The sequence below is a fragment of the Vanellus vanellus genome (genome assembly GCF_965231255.1).
Source record: "Vanellus vanellus genome assembly, chromosome: Z".
Taxonomy (NCBI): domain Eukaryota; kingdom Metazoa; phylum Chordata; class Aves; order Charadriiformes; family Charadriidae; genus Vanellus; species Vanellus vanellus.
Genome location: NC_138908.1, coordinates 41,903,281 through 41,922,140, shown reverse-complemented (window position 1 = coordinate 41,922,140; position 18,860 = coordinate 41,903,281). Strand labels below are relative to the sequence as shown.

The 18,860-nt window shown below is 38.9% G+C and overlaps 1 protein-coding gene and 1 long non-coding RNA gene across 2 annotated transcripts in view; one reads left to right on the top strand and one right to left on the bottom strand.

Annotated features, from left to right (window-relative positions):
• LOC309683473 overlaps window positions 1-18,860 on the top strand; it is an 82,897-nt gene that overhangs the window by 41,504 nt on the left and 22,533 nt on the right. The window lies entirely within an intron of this gene.
• On the bottom strand, window positions 9,964-18,407 carry LOC309683586 (protein FAM240B-like; the record flags this gene model as incomplete). The annotated part of the gene is made up of 3 exons (XM_082497897.1): window positions 18,386-18,407; window positions 12,585-12,733; window positions 9,964-10,096 (listed from the first exon to the last, which is right to left on the bottom strand). Exons 2-3 carry the CDS (start codon window positions 12,728-12,730, stop codon window positions 9,964-9,966), a joined length of 279 nt encoding a protein of 92 aa, XP_082354023.1. The 5' UTR covers window positions 12,731-12,733; window positions 18,386-18,407.

Below are 18,860 nucleotides of genomic sequence, written 5' to 3'. Positions count from 1 at the left end.
TCATCCTCAGGTCACATGAATCATTGAATGAAAAAAGCAGAGGGGCAACTTACCATGGCTGTATGTTCAAACCTACCACCGTAAAGCTGGAAGCAGGAAGCTGTACTCTGCGTTGATTCCATCTCCCAGGGGACCTTCCAGGGAGTCTGGAAACACCCTGCACAATCCTCAAGGCTGGAGGCAGCATAGGGAGAGGTGAACCTTCTGGATGTAACCCTAGATATTGAAGACTGTTGAATCCGAATTATTTTTTTGCACATGAATTCATTACACGTGCAATGAGATTGCTTGGTATGGGTGCAGCGTATTTAATGCCCCCAGTGAGTAGTGGCATTAGGCAATCTGGATGGGAAGATACACTGCATACCTCTTCCCCACTGCAGCTCCACTCCCGACTTCACTTACGTGATGTTTCATCATGCCCACCCAAGGGGGGCTTGTCCTGGGTGAGCCAGATGTCCCCTAACCCAGCAGAAGTCTTACCCGGGAGAAACGTGGCTAGGCTTCTGCCACTCCAGGGGATTGAATTAGCGATATGCGGAGCCCTGCGGCCGCAGGGTGCCGGAGGCAGAGCGGAGGCAGGGGCAGGGCAGGGGGAGACATGGCCTTTCTGGTAGCAGCTGAATTGTTACTGTGGCTCGATTGTTTTGTGTGACTTTGCGAGCTCACGAGGATGCAACTAGCGCAAGCCTCTCTCCAATAAAAGTAGCCCTGTCGAGCAATTTGCTCCTGGGGCAGGATGGAATCATAGAATCATAAATTTAGGTTGGAAAAGGTGGTTAAGAGGTAGTCTTTTGTCATCGTTTGTTTGCAGTGTAATAATTTGACTGTTTTAACTCATAATCAGCGCTGACAGCTCTTAGGATCGGATCTCAGGATGTTTCAAGCTCTTTTAGTAAAAGCCTCTAGAGCTTTGAAAGACTGAAGACAGACCGAAAGACATGTTTTAAAGCTGTTTAGGGACTTAAGAAGCAAAAGATGTTTGAAGCCTGCAAAGTTGTAGGAAAAGGCCCAAAAGCTTTAAACTCCAGAACAATAAGAACTCAGCATTTCTAGTGATTGATCTCTTGATTTTTTTAGAAAGTATTATGAATTTCAGAAAGGATAGTCCATGAAGTTTGAATGCCGGCGATTGGCAGTACCGAGTGTTTTTCTGTGCTGCTTGAGTTAAAATTGGCATGACTTTTAGGAAGAAGGGCACCTTAGAAAGCAGACTTCAAAGAACACATTCAAAATTTTAATTTGAACAGTCTTTTATTTGCCTAGAGGAATACACAAAACCGGTCTAAAATCTTTCTTTTCTGGATCTTCTCTTTGGCTCCAGAGCACCTATTAGTCTGCTTAGTACCCCACCCTGGCACTGTGGCCTCGACTTTTAAGTTCCGTCTTCCATTTTGCTCTTGCTTATGCATTCCTCCTGCTGTCATAGGGCTGCATGGGAACGCCGAAGAGACACTTCGGCTCGTGCGCGCTTTGTCCTGATGCGGCGGCCGGTTGCATTTGGAACTGTCGTGAGAGCAGCCAGCAGTTCCCAAGCAGCTTCTGTCCCGCGCAGTTTCAGGGTGACAGGGAAGAGAAAGTCAAGGTGTACCTAGATTCGTGTCCCCAGAGCCCCTTCCCACATTGCTACTCATAGTCCTAGCGAGCTGTTGGGGCTACTCCTGGTAGCTGTCAGGCAGCTTTAAGTAGTGGGGGGAGGCTGTGAAAAGTGAGGTCGGGAGGAGGCTTTGGCTCTTGGGCCTGCTAGCAGGATGGCAGCGGTGGAGGCAGCTGCCCTGGGTGGCTGTCCCTCTGGCATGGCCTTCTCACACAGATCTGTGCGTCTCTTGGGCACTCGGAGAAGGTGGTGGAGACCCCTCCCCCGGTGACACAGGTACGGAGGTGTGAAACACGTCCCGCAGGAAAAGGCAACACTTGGTTTCAGACTGAGGGAGCAGAAGCTCCACTTGCCAATGCTATCATGGGGGCTGGCTTGAATGTCCCTTCTTTGGCCTTGCTCCTCTGACAGACCCCTCACCACCCCAAAAAAAGCCCTGAAAACAACAGAAAACTGGAACAAAAGAACAAATATCTTTTACTCTGGAAGCAGCTTTATTTTGTGTTTAGAGCTTCCTGTGTGCCTGCGGCCGCTGAGGGGGATGTGCTGGATCAGTGTTTTACATTCCCTACCATCGTTTTCTTCTCTGATGTATTCCTGCTATGACTGGCAAACAGCCAGGTGAAATTGTGCAGAACACCACATATTAAGAAACCAGGAGACACAGAGCACTGTGTCTGTGTTGCCTTCAAATTGGAGATGGGGCATTACAAACTGACTTTTTGCTAAACTGGAGACCGGAGTTGCTGAAGCATTTAGGATAGTGTGTCTGCATGTACTTTTCTTTGGAACAGAAAAACTTATTTTTAACTGTGGTTGGAGTTCTCCATGCGGAAGGCTTTAATTGTTTCAGTTACAACTGATTGAATGGTGCTGCTAGAAAAACTATGTTTCATGCACATAAAATTCACATACGTGTGTTTAGCTTGGTTTACTTTTTAATAGACATGTTAATCTGGAGTGATCTGGTTCATCAGAAGGCGTAATTGATTGCTTTTATTTCTATTATTTTCAATATTATTATTTATATTTTATATTTATATTTTTATATTATTTATATTTTTATATATATTATATATATTTCAATATTATTATTTATTTCTATTGTTTTCAATGATTAAAAATTAATTTTCTGAGACAAGTCTTTCAAGTGCTTGTTTCTTCTTAGAAGATACATGTGTGCAAGTCATGAATTGCTCTGCAGCTTAGGAGATACAGCTTGCAGACCAGGGATACACAGTAATTACATGCCAGATCAGAGCAAAGCTCAAGAAGCCTGTCACACTGACTAGAATTATGCTAGAAGACTGTATTTTTCCCAATTCAAATTTTGCTCTTGTCTCTTGACAACTTAAATAAAGCTTCTCTCTTCAAAATGGCTGTAAATTCTTGTTGCTTGCTTGCCAGCAGAATTACCAGACTTTCTTAAGGTCCATTGAGGACTGGCAGCCAGGAGAATTTGCACTTGGATGGGAACCTTTACAACTGAGTGCCAGAGATTCCAGGTAAGAGGGTGCCTGAAAGACAAGATGGCACTGATAGAACTAGGTAGTGTACCTGCTCAAATTTGCTGGCTTTTGTTGAAAACAGTGGCTGAAATCTAGCAGTATTTGGGCTACTTTTCAAAACTATCTTGCTGGGAGAGATACTAGCCTTGTCACTGGGACTGGCGTTTCCAGTGTATGTAAAGGCAGTGTCCAAGTTGAACTATAAATATAGCAGCTAATGTAGTTGAAGGTATACTTATTTTCTGCATCCTTAATCTTCGTAGTGATATATTAACTGAGTGCTGTCAAAGTCCCTGCAGTAAAGTTGCACCTGTACCTCCTTTGAGGTCTTGTTCACAGGTGATTTGGAATACAAAAAAAAAAAAGTTTGGTTTTGAGATCAAGAGGATATTCTTTAGTGCATCCACCTAATAAAGCAATAAAACATCCCATGAGACACTAGTATTTTGTTAGAACACAGTGAAGACAGTGAGGACACTAGTATTTTGTTAGAACACAGTGAAGTGTTACATATTAATCACTGTTATGCACTCTTATGCAATTATTTGTAATGGTCAAACGTAACCAAATCAAAAGTAAACAAAGCACATGCAGAAACTGTCTTGACCAAACACATGCTACAGAATTTTGATATGGCTCACGAGGGGCTTATTATGGGTTGGAAGTACTGAAATTTGCCTGTGGTTTAGGCATAAAACTTTTCAAACATGGCTGCACTCTGTTAGTTTGTTGACAGCCTCATTCCACACAATTGTCAGCCCCCCAGTACATATTATAGAGGGGTCATTAGTTCTGGGAAAATGGAGTATTTGTCATCACTGCAGCAGAAGTGTGTACATATCATAAATGGAGCCTGAAGGGATTTAGTTCCAGGTTATTAAGTGTTCATTTGAGATGGTGGATAATAACTGCTGTTTCTGATATTTTAGATTAGACTGCCCTTACTGCTTGTAGGGCTTATTTTCAGTGACTGTTAGTCTAGTTATTACAAATATATATTTAATGATTGAGGCAGCATCAACAAAATCAGTAAACTCGTGTGCTGTCCCAAAGCTGCAAAGTATCAATTCATTAGTTAGCATTTTATCATTAACTAAACCCTAACAAGAAATCTGATGCAACAATATCCAGTAATTAATGAGACAGTATTGTTATTTGGAACTTTTTACATGTAAAAATGAACAATTTTGTGCGTTTGTTCACTTATTAGAATACATATAAAAGCACCAATACAAATCTTACAGAATAAATTTCTGTAAGAGAAGCTGCAGTGGAATCAACACCACCCTGAAAAAAATAAAATTAAGGTATCAGGGCACATACAGGTACTTTTTCAAAAGGTTTGTCTGAAATAACACTGTTGGCCTCTCCAGTAATGTTGTCTTTTCCTTTCCTAATTAGACTCATAGCCTATACTGCAATCTCAGACTCTAACAGTAGTCACACAATTGTTAAGTAGAATAGCACAACAGAGGAGAAAAATAGCATTAACTATAGCAAAATCTCTTTGAAAACATATTTTTCTACTGCTTATTTGCAAATAGACAACATAAACTGAGCTTTCTGTACCAGTATTTTGCAGATATGATTCCTCTGTGTTATATATTAGATCTAATAGAATCAAGAACTTTTCACTATTAAGTCTATTTTTTGATCTGTTCCTTATAGTTGAACAGTCAAAGTATATTGGGAAGTTACAGTTCTGATTGAATGGCATCAATGTTTATGTTGGATATACAGTACAATCACAGTAGAAACCAAACACAAAGGCGTTATTCTTTAAAGAATTGACCAAAAGAGCAAAACTAAATATTATAATTCAGATTTGTTACTGCATCTTCTCTTCCCCTTTGATTTTTGTCAGATGATTATTTTATTACTGTAGTTGTTTGAAATTATAACTCTCCCTGATGCTGCTGCTGTTTGCTGTAGAAAAAATACTGACCTTGATTGTGAGCCTTTGAAGTCATACCATTTGAGTAGACCCATTGAGGCTGAAAACTGGCACTGAATCCCAGGTGAAAATTAGGCCAGTAGCCTCTCACATTTTTATAGTCACTAGTAGGAAATTATAACTTCATTTAAGGTATGGCATATGAGACAACTACACTTAATTATGGAGGTAACACATAGCGACTTATTGTTAAGTTTGGCTTCTCTGGTAATATAAACTGTTTCCAGTCTATTTGTTAGACTGTCATTTTTGGGGCTGGAATTTTCCCTACTTTGTGTCCACCTTATCTTGAAATACGTTTAAAACTCTGGCCACTAAATAACGCACAGATAAACACATGCTGGTTAGATAGATGGGAAATAGGAGAAACAAGTAGATTTTTGTATTGTCACACCTGACTACTGAATTTTTGTGTGCAATTTTGTCTCAAATGCATAACACCATGGATAACTCCTGCCCTTCTCTGTAAGAAATAAATAGTATCGTAATGCTTAATTCATGAAGGGAAGCGTCCTGAGGAAGTACAAGATTTTCTAGAGCTACTCTTTGTTTCATCCCCATTTATCTACAGATGCCCTTTTCAATCCATGAGGTTTTTTAATGTGATTTACTATTCCTTACTCACACTGTGGCAGTGAAGTCACAGTCAAGTGCTGTTTAATAGGCAAGGTAGAGAACAGCATCCCTCAGGACACAGCCAGTTTGTAATTAGGAGGAACATTTGGGCTAGGAAATTAGTAATTATCCTCATATTCCTATCATTTAACTGTTGAGCTGAACCACACATTGCTGTTTTATGCTTCCAGAAGCCAGATCTGTGCTAAGTTTTATTATAGCGTAGGTAGACTCTGTTCCAGCACATGCAGTAGGTCAGCTGAGCAAGCTGTGTATAGTTACGCATGCTAGCACATCTGCACGGCTGTATAATTAAATTGTCATTCCTGAGCTCAGTCACTGTGTCTGCTAAGGTCCACCTTTACATCTACATGAAACGTATTGATGCACTTTGATCTCATCTGTATTGTTTTTGTTGGGTTATACTCATCTACATTAGCAAGTGACTCAGCACATTACCAGCCGCTCAGTAGAATCCAAGTGGCTGCTGCGGAGGTCCCTATATCAGACTAAACGTGGTTCAGGGGTTTATGGCAGACTCAATTTATCCCTACCATGCAGGTGTCTCAAAACTGTCTGAAGAATGCTTGCCTCAGATCCTTAAAGGCTAGCGTCCTTTGGTGTGTGCTTGGAGCATGGCTGCTGGTCTGGTTTGGTTTCCTCCGAAAAAAATCTGGTTTGCATGACTTAAATTCACTCTATGATCCAAACCAGTGTGTGGTAAGTGCAGACAATCAAGGGTTTCGCTTAAAAAAGGCTCTCCTGCTCTGAATTTAAGTGCTAATTCAAGTGTTCCAGCTGACAGGTGTTGAGTTGCTGCTTATTTAAGCATGTCCTATGTGTAACTCACTGTGTGAAAGCTTCTGGATGGTGGCTGAGTGAAGTCAGACTGCAGCTCAGTGTGGTTTATAGTCACCCTCTTGAATGTCTTGATTTGAGTAAGCCAAACTTCAACAACTGGGCACAGCTCAGATACAGTTTAAGAAAGCAATCCTTGCTGTCTCTCAAGCACTAGTCACTGGTTACCAGATCAGACGCAGCATTTAAGAGCAACCATGTGAATGAATGGGTGCAGTATGCGCTCACGTTATCTGCCACGAACACAAATTTGGGCATGCTAAGTGGGTGTTCTGCAGCTGACATCAGTATGCCAGCTTAAGTGTGTTACCTCATAGATATAATCCACAACGGTTGCATCATATATCAGATGGTTCAAGTCTCATGACCAAAACCACAAGTTTGACCTACCCTGTACAATTTTAGTTGTTCTTTACTGACTTAGGCAAGTGCTGGACTGGCTTATATACAGATGGAAGACATGATGACATCTTACTAGTGCAGGGCCAGGGCGGTACTGATTATGAAGTCTAACTGATGTTAATTTCCAATTCTTTTTCTATTAGGCAAATTAATAAACTCCAAGGAAGAAAGTATCTGGGTAATTAGTTCTTCTCAAATAACTGGTCTGACTTTAATATAGCTATTGTAATCTAAGTTTTCATTTGAATCTTTGTTTTTCATTGGAAAGGGTGAGGAACTAGGGACAAGGGAGGGAAAAAAATGCTGTGTTCAGTTGAAGGCTCTTACTATCCCAACAGCTTATGCTCACTGGATATCCTGTTTTATCAATGGGGGCTGCGTATATAAATGAGGTAGATGTTTTTTAGTATAACAATTTAACTTGAACTGACTTTTGTTTGCTTGTTTTTTTTTTTTTTTAATGAAAGCCAGGTTTCACATTTTCAGGCGTGTCTGAAATGCCTAAATTCAGGCTTGAATTCCATGAATTCAGTCACTAAAGCAAAAGTACAAAATGCTATCCGTCAGCTTAGTGCCCGCTTTCAGCTTTGCAATTTGCAAGCAGCATATCTGGCTGCATCTGGCTGCTAGACTTCACTGTTTCTGGTACTTGATTCCTTTCTCGGTCTGGTTGTATGTGCAGTAGCAGTAAAAAGATGGATGAACGCCCACGTTTGGGAACAGAAAGCATCTGGTGTTCAATATCATGGAGGTGCCAGGATACTGCTGTCCTGTAAAATATGTATTAGAATAGGCAAGTATGACTAATGCGTATGTACTTGAGCAACTCACAAAGAGCTGGTTTTGACTAAGAAAGGGAGGATTTTAGTCTTTCCCACTTGTGATATAGGCATTCTGTGCTGCAGTGGACGTATCAGAAGAGCATTCACAACTGAAATGGGTCCCATGTACTAGCAAAGATAAACACTCCTCCACTGTGTAGTCAGTACGATGCCTCCTGCTTGTAGTGGAAATGATTTCACACATCCCTCGACCTCCTCAGAGCTCCTGATGGAAAAGCTACTGTTCGGGAACCTAAGGTGGTGCTTGGGTGCTCTCTGGGGAGTGCTGAAAATTGCTGCTATGTGTGGATTGCATCTACTTCTGTAGTCCTTTTTCTGTGTTTTATATAACTTCATAAACAGATAAACTGTCATTAAAGTGTCCTTAATAATTAAAAATGTTGTCATTAAATGTAAAAGAAAAATAAATGCTTATTGGGCCAGCTTTTCTTGGATCTTCTCTTGTCACGCTGGCGTAGAGTAGGGGTAAGCTGCACCGATGATGTGACATTACAACACCATAAAGCAGTGGTTAAGTTAGCAAATCTAGTAGATCCGGTTTTTGGAAGTGGGGAATCTGGCATTTCTCCATTTCAATAGGCCCTGTCTATGTCCTTTAGCTACCACTACAGAACAGTGAACTACTATGTTTTTTGTTTAAGTGACAGCAGGCTCAGGCCCCGTTTGATCTTCTTCACCAGAAATAATGTTTAATCTGGGTGGCAGCAAAAGAACTTTTTAGAGAACAGCGGGAAATAAATGAACACAAAAGAAAGAGACGACTCTGCAAAGGCAAAAGCAGCTACAACTTTATTATTTTCCAGCATTGCTTTTCTAATAGAAAAAAAAAACACTGGAAGAAACAATTGCTTTTTGGGTTGGGTTATATGAAAAGAGACTGATTCTACATTCCCTTCAATTTTCAACAACAACAGAACATTTTGTAAGATTTTAATTGTTTTGATCCTTTGCGGAATACATTTTTGTAGTAACATGTTTTTTTCTATGGGAGAATGTCACTATGTAGAAATGGGAACATTCTTTAAAATTGTGTGTTTTAATGAAACGTTGTTTTAAAAGGAAAAAAGCATTTCTGTGAGGTCAAAATGGTTTAATTTTTGATTTGTTTTGAAATTTATCACACATATTCCTGTCTACTTCTTCAGCATAAACACAGATGCAAGGTAAAATTCCGTCTGCCTCAATATTGTTAGAGAAAAATAGTTGTTTAGATTTACGACTCTTCTCTTGCATATCAAAGAAATTAATTGAAGAGATAACAAGTAAATGTTTTAATCCAAAAGATATGGTATTTAGATACACAGACATGTAGGTAAACAGAACACACTATTATTACCTTGTGTTTAGTTATTCCTCCCTGTATTTCACCTCACCTAGAAGAAGATGAAATGCAGCAAGTGTTTGGATTAGTGCACACCAGGTATGGCAAGTGACACCTTGCAAAGCTTTCCTGTGCTGTTATGATGAACTGATTCGCTGCCTTCTATTTCAAACTCTCTTTCATACTGACTTGCTCTGACATTTCTGAGACTGGTTCATAATAACCTCAGCAGCCTTTTTCTTTCCTACCCCACGAAAGTAAAAATCCTTTCCTCTGTTCATTCAATGATTAAGATCTGTACATTTTCTTATATGTTGATCAGAAAAGCTCATTCTTTTTTTTTTCCTGATTGCACTAAAGAATATATTTCTCCTCCTGTCCAGCTGATCAGACTAATCCTTAACTGCCTTCACTGTGGCTCATCAAGACAGGCAGAACAGCTTATATCTGCATTAAGCCAGACTCTGTGAGCTCTGTAAATGGAAATGTGCAATTTTGTATGCAGCTGTCTGAATGTATTACTCCTATTAAAGAAGCAATCCTCTTTCCTAAAAATATGTTGTTGTCACTTGGAAATGCAGAGTTACATAAGGAAGCCCTGCTACATCGCAATAATGATATATCATGGAAAATTAAAGGTGTCTGCTTCTCATCTCTCTCTTTGCGTTTTTTTTTTTTCAAGGTTATGTACTGTGGCCTTCTTCTTGCACTGAATTTCAGTAGGACTTTATTAGTAGCTCTAGCAAGTAGTCTGGAAACGGGCCAGATTCTGACCTTTTGCTTGTTCAGCAGTGTAACTGCAGGTCTATAGGTGCATGCAGAAGGTCAGAGTCAGGCCCAATGCTTTCTGTGTTTTCACCATAACTTTAAGCAACAGTTTTATCTGGTGAGGGAAGAGCCTCGATGGATAGCAGCGTCGTCTCTTCTTTCTGCATTTTCATGTGCGCCTGGACCTGCCTTGCTCGACCTTCCAGCCGCAGAGTCCATTCGTGGCGGAGTCTGCAAAGAGAGGACAAGCGCTTAGCAAGTACTGAGCCAAATCCTTCAAATATATCCAGGGCTTTTCAGCAGGGTTGAAGCTTTCCTCTCTTTCATCACTATAGCACTTGTCCCGTATTTATTTACCATCTACACATCTCTCTAGCTTGCTAGATTGGGAATGCAGGGGAGAAAGGGATAGTGCTGATGCTATCAGTGGTTGACATTGCTGGATTCCTAATGAGTCAAACAACTGCTGAAATACTGTCAGTGTGAAGAGCTCTGTTTTTTCCTCTGGGGTATTCTCAAAGCCACCCAGAAGTACTGTCTATCCAGTAAGGTCATTCAACATATAAATTAAAAAATACAGTTGCACTCCCCGACCTCCCAAGTTCACTCTAAAATGCAGTGAAGAGCAGGGAGAACTTTAAATATGTCCATTTGGGTTTACTCTGAAGAAGAAAAAAAGAAAAAGAAAGCAACCGTTTTGTACCCAACATCTCTGCAGACTTTGTATGTGTTTAATGGAAAGAATTGATGTCATATGCAAGAGGAGCCACATAGCTTCAAGACACAAGTATAGTACAGACAGAAGAGAAAATCACTGGGGACCACTGCAAGATATTGTTGGCTGGGTCGTTTTGCAGAGGAAATGGTGTTATGAAACACCTGACACAGCAATGCTATAGGATTAGATATCATATGGTAATACCAAATGCATCATGGAATATATGGGCTTTTATATTACATTTAGTGTGTTAAAAAAAACAGTAGCCAATGTTTCACCTGAGAATAACTTAGCAGTAGTTGTTTCACATGGATGTTTGTGTTAGTTTGGCTTCTCGGCTAGATTTCAGATTGTGTTTTAAACTTTTCTCTTTTGGCTTACTCAGTCTTGGCTTCACTATCCTCATGTGTACAGTTAGGCCTCAAAAAATTTGCCATTGAAAGTAGTGATGTTCCCTGTCAACTAGTGTCTTTCGTGTCACAGAGGGAGCATTTGCCTGTACATAGAGCCATCTAATTCTCCCAGGTGCCACTTACATGATATAGTGGACCTGTAGATTTTGTCTATTACCTCCTAAAAGTACCTTTTTTTCAAATTAGAGAACACTTTGTGAACAATCTGGGCTTTGGTCGAGTGACCTTGAAGGAAATTGCTTGGGTCTATTTCAGTTGGGACCAGTCAGTTAAGACACATTGGGTGTGTAAGTTAAGACATATTCAAAGTTTTTTTTCTGCATATTTTTTTTTTCTTTTTAGAGAAGATCTTATAAGAGCTTTTAACATTTTTAATGTTGTGAAGTTGAAAATGTCATCTACACCCCTAATTGCAGTTGTTTTGTGATCTCTTCTTATGGTAGTTTTTTGTGAAGCTAGAGTGACAAAGGTTTCCAGTGCAGCTGAACATTTTCCTGGCTTTTATGATACACAGTTTCTCTCCAGCAACTTGGTGATTTGGGTTTGGGAATATTACTGACTAGCCAGATACTGGGAGCAGGACTGTCTACAACTGACTCTGTTGGGACACAAGGCCTGCCCGGATCTTGATTTCCTCATCTTTAATGTGATTATAGTAACTTCCTCCTTGGGCATTAGGGTCAGAGTACCGGCAATTTTTTTTTTACAGAAATGGCCCTTTACCAGCACATTACAGTTCGTTAAAGACAAATTAATTTATTTGACTGTCCCAGTTTTGAGGAAAGTTTATGCAGGAAAAACTTTGTCAACTTCAGGAGGAAAGTCCATCAGAAAAACACAAGAGGCTCAGGTATGTCTTATCCTCTTTCTCCATCTGTTATTAGTCAGGGGATATACTTAGTGTGTGGGAGACCCCGGTTCAAACTCCTGAGATGCAACAGGTTGAGCAAGTATTTGAAGCAGTATACCAGACTTGTGCGGAGTATCTATACCACAGTCACAGCTCTTTCTAGGCAGTGCCTGTTGATTTATAGTGTATTGGGGAAAAAAAAAACAAAATTGAATTGCCTTAATTTTACCTTTTGTATAGCAGGAATGCTTATGAAATGTGTTTCATGGGACAGGAAAATCTTATTGTACTGTTTCTGTCTTTGGGCTTATCGATGCAAAGGGCTGTTAAACATGATAAAGATGATATGGATTTGTTTATGCTACACATTAAATGGGTGGGTTGCCTGTCCCTTTAATTTAATACTATTTTATTTATTTGTGTAGCTGTACCAGTTCCAGGTAAAAATCCTGATATTTTCTGGCTGTCACAAGCCATAGTGCCAACGTGCTTTATTTTTATGTGGCTATGCTCCAAGGCCTTTGAAGAATGCTCATGAGATTCAGGGGTGAGGGGTGTCTGAGTTTCCATGCAGAAGAGCCATGGAAATGTGAGACAAGCAGCTGTGAGAGAGAAAGTGCCAAAGATCCAGAACAAAATCTGTGCTATGAATAAAGCAGTACAATAACGGGTTACCTTATTTTAAAGCACGTGATGACATGCCTTGTTGTCTTGTGCAAAAGAAAAAATACCACTCACTTGTTCAGGGCACTTTTGCTTAACCTAGACTCTTCACCTTCTCGTTGCTTAGTTTGCTCTTGGATGACTTTTTCCCAGAAGTTCTTCAGCTCTTCTGCATCATGACCACCCACCTTGTGGCGTCTAAAGTTGGTATGCTTGCTCATTTTCTGAAAAGCAATTTGAAGGTCAGAGCTGTCAGAGCCTAACCTGAGGCAGATACCGAGTTGCTTAGCCCCTTTGCAATTTCTTTCTCATGAAGTGCTATTAAAATAAGGTATGTCACCTGAGAAGAATAGGTAACTGATGCTTACTCTGTCTTGAAGCAAAATATAAGTCATTGAAACAGGCCTTGGGTGATAGTTAAATGGTGTACCTGTATTTTTGTTACTGAGTAATGACTATGCATGGCACAGTTGACTGAAATATTCTGGAGGCCTCAGTGAGTGTGAGATTTTAAGTAGTTTTGGAAGAACTTGGGAAAAATAGTTCAAAATATAGTGCCGTTTTCACTGAAGTTCAGATGAGATGTTGTGAAGAGCTTTCCCTTTTTCTACCTCCTGTAGTTTTAAAAGAGATCATAGATGGTTGTTATCCAAGGGAAATGCGTTGCTCTTAAATGATTCCTTTTACTACTCCAAATGATATCAAGCACAAAATATGCAGGGGAATTATGAATCTAAAGTTGAAGCACACAGAGTGCAAAGCCCTGGAGAGCTTGTTATGGCCTTGTTCTTCAATTTATCAAAATTCAGTTTTAAATAGTGTTAAAAGTAGAGCTTGTTAAGATATAGAGATGAGTTCCAATAAATGAGAAATAGGACAGAAATGAGGTGAATTTCTCCTTGCTAAATGCATAGTATTCAAACACAGAGGGTTTTAAAATTCTCAGCATGTCTGCAGCGCTTGCTGATATTACCAAATATGCATTGGTTATCAGATCTTAGTGGTACTTTGAAAAGTTAAGTTCTGCTGTTTATTCCCAAAGGAAATAATCATATACTGTATTTGTTGCTGGCCAAATATTGCTTTGCCATGATATTAAATAAGGTTCCAACAACCCATTATACTTCTACCCTAACTGTGAAGCAGGTTTTCTTTCATCAGTCTCCTCCACTAGGCCCCTCCAGCAAGTGGGGGGACACAAGATAGAAAAAAACCCAACAAACCCATGCTCCTCAGTTTTTATGACTACGTCAGTGCATGATTTGAGGGTTCCTATGAAATCCCTTTGCATCCTTGCATTTGTCTGTATTCTGCTGTCACTAGATACTTTTGCCAACTGTCCACTCTATAATGCTGATGAATAAATGCCTCATAGACCCTGATATGTACTTGTGAGTCTGCTTCATGGACAATGTCATACTTTATGAGCTGTCCTTGATAAGTACTATGAAGACTATGCTAAAGTAGGCCAATCTGAGGAAATCTCTGATTTGTGCAATGCTGTAAGCAGAAGATCACAGAAAAAGAAAAGGACAGTCAGGCACAACACAATGAAGGCAGACTTGTGTAAGGTCTTCCTATAAAATATGGTATTTTAAAATCCTGAAGTTTTAAAAGGGCACACAAGTAAGATCTCAGCATCTTCCTAGATTGAATATTTTCTATTTGGCATCATTTTCACAAACCTGTTTTTTAGAAAGATCAATAGTAACGAATAATTTTGCCAAAGTCAGTTTGACTGGACTGAAAAACTTACTTAGCAAAAAGAAAAATCTCTTCCACTTCCAGATGCAGTGTTTTTCCACAGAGAAATACAGTTGGGTAAAGACCAGTACAGTCCAACTGGAGTAGTAAGTGTGAACTGGTTAGTCGATGTAATACAATTTCCTATGTGATGGAGTATCAGACATCCTTGAGTGGTTGGGATACTGGTCCTCTTCACAGAAAAGTCAGCAAGAGCTGCAGTATCACCAAAACAATCAGATATTTTCATCTGAGGCAAACAGCAGTTTTCTGGTGTTTCCCTTGTTGTGGACTGGCGATGCTGTAGATGTATCACAGTGGGACACGGCAGGAGCTGTTGCACAAGTGTGGGTGCAGCAGTTCTACTACCAACTTTTGCTAAATGTGCTTTATTTATCAATGATGTGGTCTAAATGGGAATATGGGTAATTTTTTAATCATCTTTTGTCTCACTCCGAGGCCCTAAAATAACAGTATTAAATAAAGCTTCACCTTGAAAAAAGGTATGCATGTCATGGACAAACGGGAAGATGCCCTATCTGTATCTTAATTCTGTAGACTTTGAGCAGTGTTAGAATAAATGCTCTGGTAATAGCTTGTTACAGTGAGTGATGGAAAATGATTATTTCATCATTCCTAGACCAGCAGGTCACCTGGGTCTTTGCACCATTTAAAGGCTCTTCTACAGTACCAGCTGCCCACTTGACACTCTTCAGATAATTATCCCCTTGCCTCAGAAGCCGAGTCCAAGCTGCTGACAAACTGTCTGGGTAGATTTGCCCTCTAAACCCTAATATACTGTGCCTCAGGTAAGAGTCTGCCATAACACATTAACCTTTCATTAGAGATTAAGTTTTTATGATTATTAAACTTAGAGTAGATATTCTTCAAGTGCTACAAAGAGGGCCTCCAGTCTTTATCTGAGGTCTAAATTGGTTAGAATTTTTGGGGGTCCATGAGGGTTATGGCTGCCTTAAATCTTGGCTGCTCCACTCAGAAAAACAAGCTTTAGTCAGAAAGGTACCCAAAAGATGGAGGTACTTCTGCAAATGTCTGGTACGTCTACAGGACTTTTTGCAAACCAAGAACATTTGACTTGATAATGGTTCCTAGAAATGTCAGTGCCAGTGAATATTTCACGAAGTATTGCTGTGGTCCTGACTAAGACAGATTCTTGATATAAGACTTTTGAAGATGGTGCCATCTGGCATTATTAGCCAACATCTCTCATGCTATGGTGTATGAAAGCATCCTTTCTTTGAGCCTGGCATTACAACATCCACGTATAGAGATTAGAGTTCACATACACTGCGTAATACCTTCTTTTTTTCTAATTGGAAGATTCTTAGAAGCTTGGTTTGGATTTCTGAATAATTATCTAGGTTTGTTTGCTTTGTATCAAATAAATTCTTTATTATTGTTTAAGGAAACATCTTTTGTTTTTGTTGTAGAGTGATTTTCTGGTTTTTTGTTTGTCTTTTTTTAAATGTCCCAATAACATAAATTGGAGTTACACTGACAATTGGACTTAATTCTGGCAAACTTGGTTTTGATTCCTTCACTCAAATACCCCAGGGTTCAGAAACTAGCAGGACAATTAGATTTTCTCCGTAAGTAAAAAACACACTTTCTTAAAGTCGCTCCACCAGTTTTGCCTGGGTGGAAAGTGAGCAAGGAAAAGAGGTTCTTTATCATCTTTAATTTCATTTCAGATAGGCAGGTATCATTCCAGAGAAATTAAAGGAGAGTCGTCGAGGAGGTGTATTTCTCGCTACTAACGTCACGTTTTAACATGTTTTTCCACTGATATGAAAGTAAAATAAGAAATAATAACACTTCTATAGGTTAAAAATTATTAATTCAGAAGACCTGAACTGGTGTACATATCATTTATGGACTGAAAATCTATGATAAGAAAATTTCTGCAGTACATTTCCTATGAAGGGCTACTAAAATGTGCATAACGCTGGTGCAAGCCAGAGTCCCTTATTAGATCCTCAGATAAGATAGTTGAGGAGGCCCTGCTTTTGTATGGGTTATGCAGTGCTACCTGCTCATTTGAAGTATCTCGGCTGTTATTTTTTGTGGGCCAAGCTGATAAAAAAACATTTAAATAAAGTTAAGACTAGATCTGGGCTAAAGTGGCTTGTGTATTGGCCAGCTTTGAAACTCAACTGTCAGAAATATGTGTACATGTGTACAAAAGAGTTTTTTACAGCATTCGTTATTTATGGAACTAATTTATGTGTTAACAAATTATTAATTTATAGAGAACTGGGCTGTAAAAAACAAGTCTCCTCCATTTATATTCAAACCATAAATCACATGGCCATGCAGCAACCTGTAAGACAGTCAGTCACTCATGAAACACAGATAGAGTCTACATGCAATACATTTGGTTTAAACTCTGAGCTTCTGTCCCAGAGCATGTTTAAAGAAGGTTCAAAATGTGAATTATGAGTAGTTTTCCTCAGCAGATCTCTCCAGTGCAAGGGCAAAGAAATTTTGCTTCTAGCTGGAGGTTATTAAGTGCACAACTTTTATTCACTGCTACAAAATTAATATAAAAGCAGCCAATGGTGCAACCTTCTGTCTTTTAATCTGATTTGCAGGCTGAATGTGCTTTGGAAAGGTGTTAAATTAGTATGTTTCCAAATGCTCTATTCTTAGCCCTTTCCTGGTCTGCACATTTTGAATTACTGTAATCTCAGACAACCTCTACTGAGGTACAAAAAGGAGTTTGAACAAATACCTAATGCAAAGAATTTCTCTTCTACGCACCTTGTAACTGTATTTCTACTTTGGACTCTTACCAAAGACATTTTTGGAGTCAGAAATGGCTCTTGATGTTTTGAACAAAAGTGCTATTTTTAGGAACTTTTATCTAAAATAAACAAGCAAAAGAAGAAAATCTTCTCTGAAACTCCAGGAAGCATCTTTTGCCCTTTTTTAGTCTGTCTATTTAACACGTCTTGAGTTAACCGTTGTCTTCAAAATTCAGTATTTTATAGAGAGAGACAATACTAGTGCATACAATGAGATTCTCTGAAAATTTTTTACTTTTTAGTAAGAGGTTTTTCTTCATGCATTCAGTAAAGCTGTTAACTGAACATATTTTGAGAAAAAAGTCAAAGTATTTTTTTTTATCTAAATGATGCATAATTTAAAAAAAAAAATTGGTTTGGTTAATAAAAAGAAACCAACCTTATTTTCTTTTCCTATTGGAAAATATTTTAACCAGCAAGATAAAATAATATTTGTACATTTCTAAATTTTATTTGCAAAATGTTTCCTGAAAGAACAAAATCTTTAACAAGAATGATTGGGGTTTTGTATCTTAAAAAATGTTTCCTTTCTAAAAGGTAGAGATAGGGCTAGTTTTAACACTTTCAATGAATTTGAGGATTCAGCCAATTTTAATGTTGAACATGAACATGTCTTTGAAAGAATATACACACTCACTTCAGAGTTTTTTGAAGACCATTGTAAACAATGGAAATATTATCTTTGACTTCAGCTGGACCCAGTCCCTTGGGTCATATCATGACCATGAGCTATTTTATCTTTGTCAGGCCACTAATTAGTCTCCTATTCCTTTGCCCTTCACTGGGGTTGGTTTGCCTAAGCGAAGAACATTTTCCAACATTACAGAATTATTATAATAGAGTATATGAGTTCAAAGCCTGGGTGTGGTGTGTTGTTTATGTTCTAAAAAGTTTTAAATTACCCTTATAGAACACATCATTAGGATTAATATCCCCTTACATGTTCATTTTATGGTGGATTTCCTTTCAGCTGAAGTGTGTGTAATACAGAAGTTCTAGTAATAAAAAAACAGATATAGGAACAAATAACGGGTTAATAATTGAAGCTAAGATTAGAGTCAAACAAAGCAGAGGCAGGATACCTCTGATATTTTATAAATCAGACAGGATCAGATTAGCCTCAAATAAATTATACCATAATATACAGTATTCAAGGTCATGGAGGGAAGAAGAAAGCATTATTCAAATTCACACGATTTAACAAAAAGTAAAATATATGTATCTGCATGTATGTCTAGGCCCATTTAATAATCAAGATAGGAAGAGAAAATCTTATTTTGGCCAAAATACAAGAACATAAATGCTTACTTTGATTGTATAGTAGCTTCCTCTTCTGTCAAAGTATGGATTTCTTGAGTGATTACTGAATAGTGTCAGTTTTACCTCTGGGTTCCCCTTTTCAAGAGGACTCCAACTGCCAGGAATAACTGATGAAATATTTTCATCCGTCACTCATTTTTATTTGGGAGTGATGACATCTGCTATTATGAATTAGTTTAATGGCAGGGGGGAAAAGAACCCAAACCCACAGTCTCATTTTGTGAAGACTGCAACACACCAAGTGGAATGATCAGACAGTCACAGGGCACAAACTCTGAATGCCACATCTGATCTGTGCTATAATTTTTGACAGGTGCCGCTGATGTCATAACTTGGCTCTGGAGCAACAGTTATTCTTTGACAAGTGCAGATCACTGGAACATAACTTCCATATGACTTGCAAGAATTCAGTAGCGCCCCCTCCAAGAAAATGGATAGATCAGAAAAGAACATCTTGAATAAC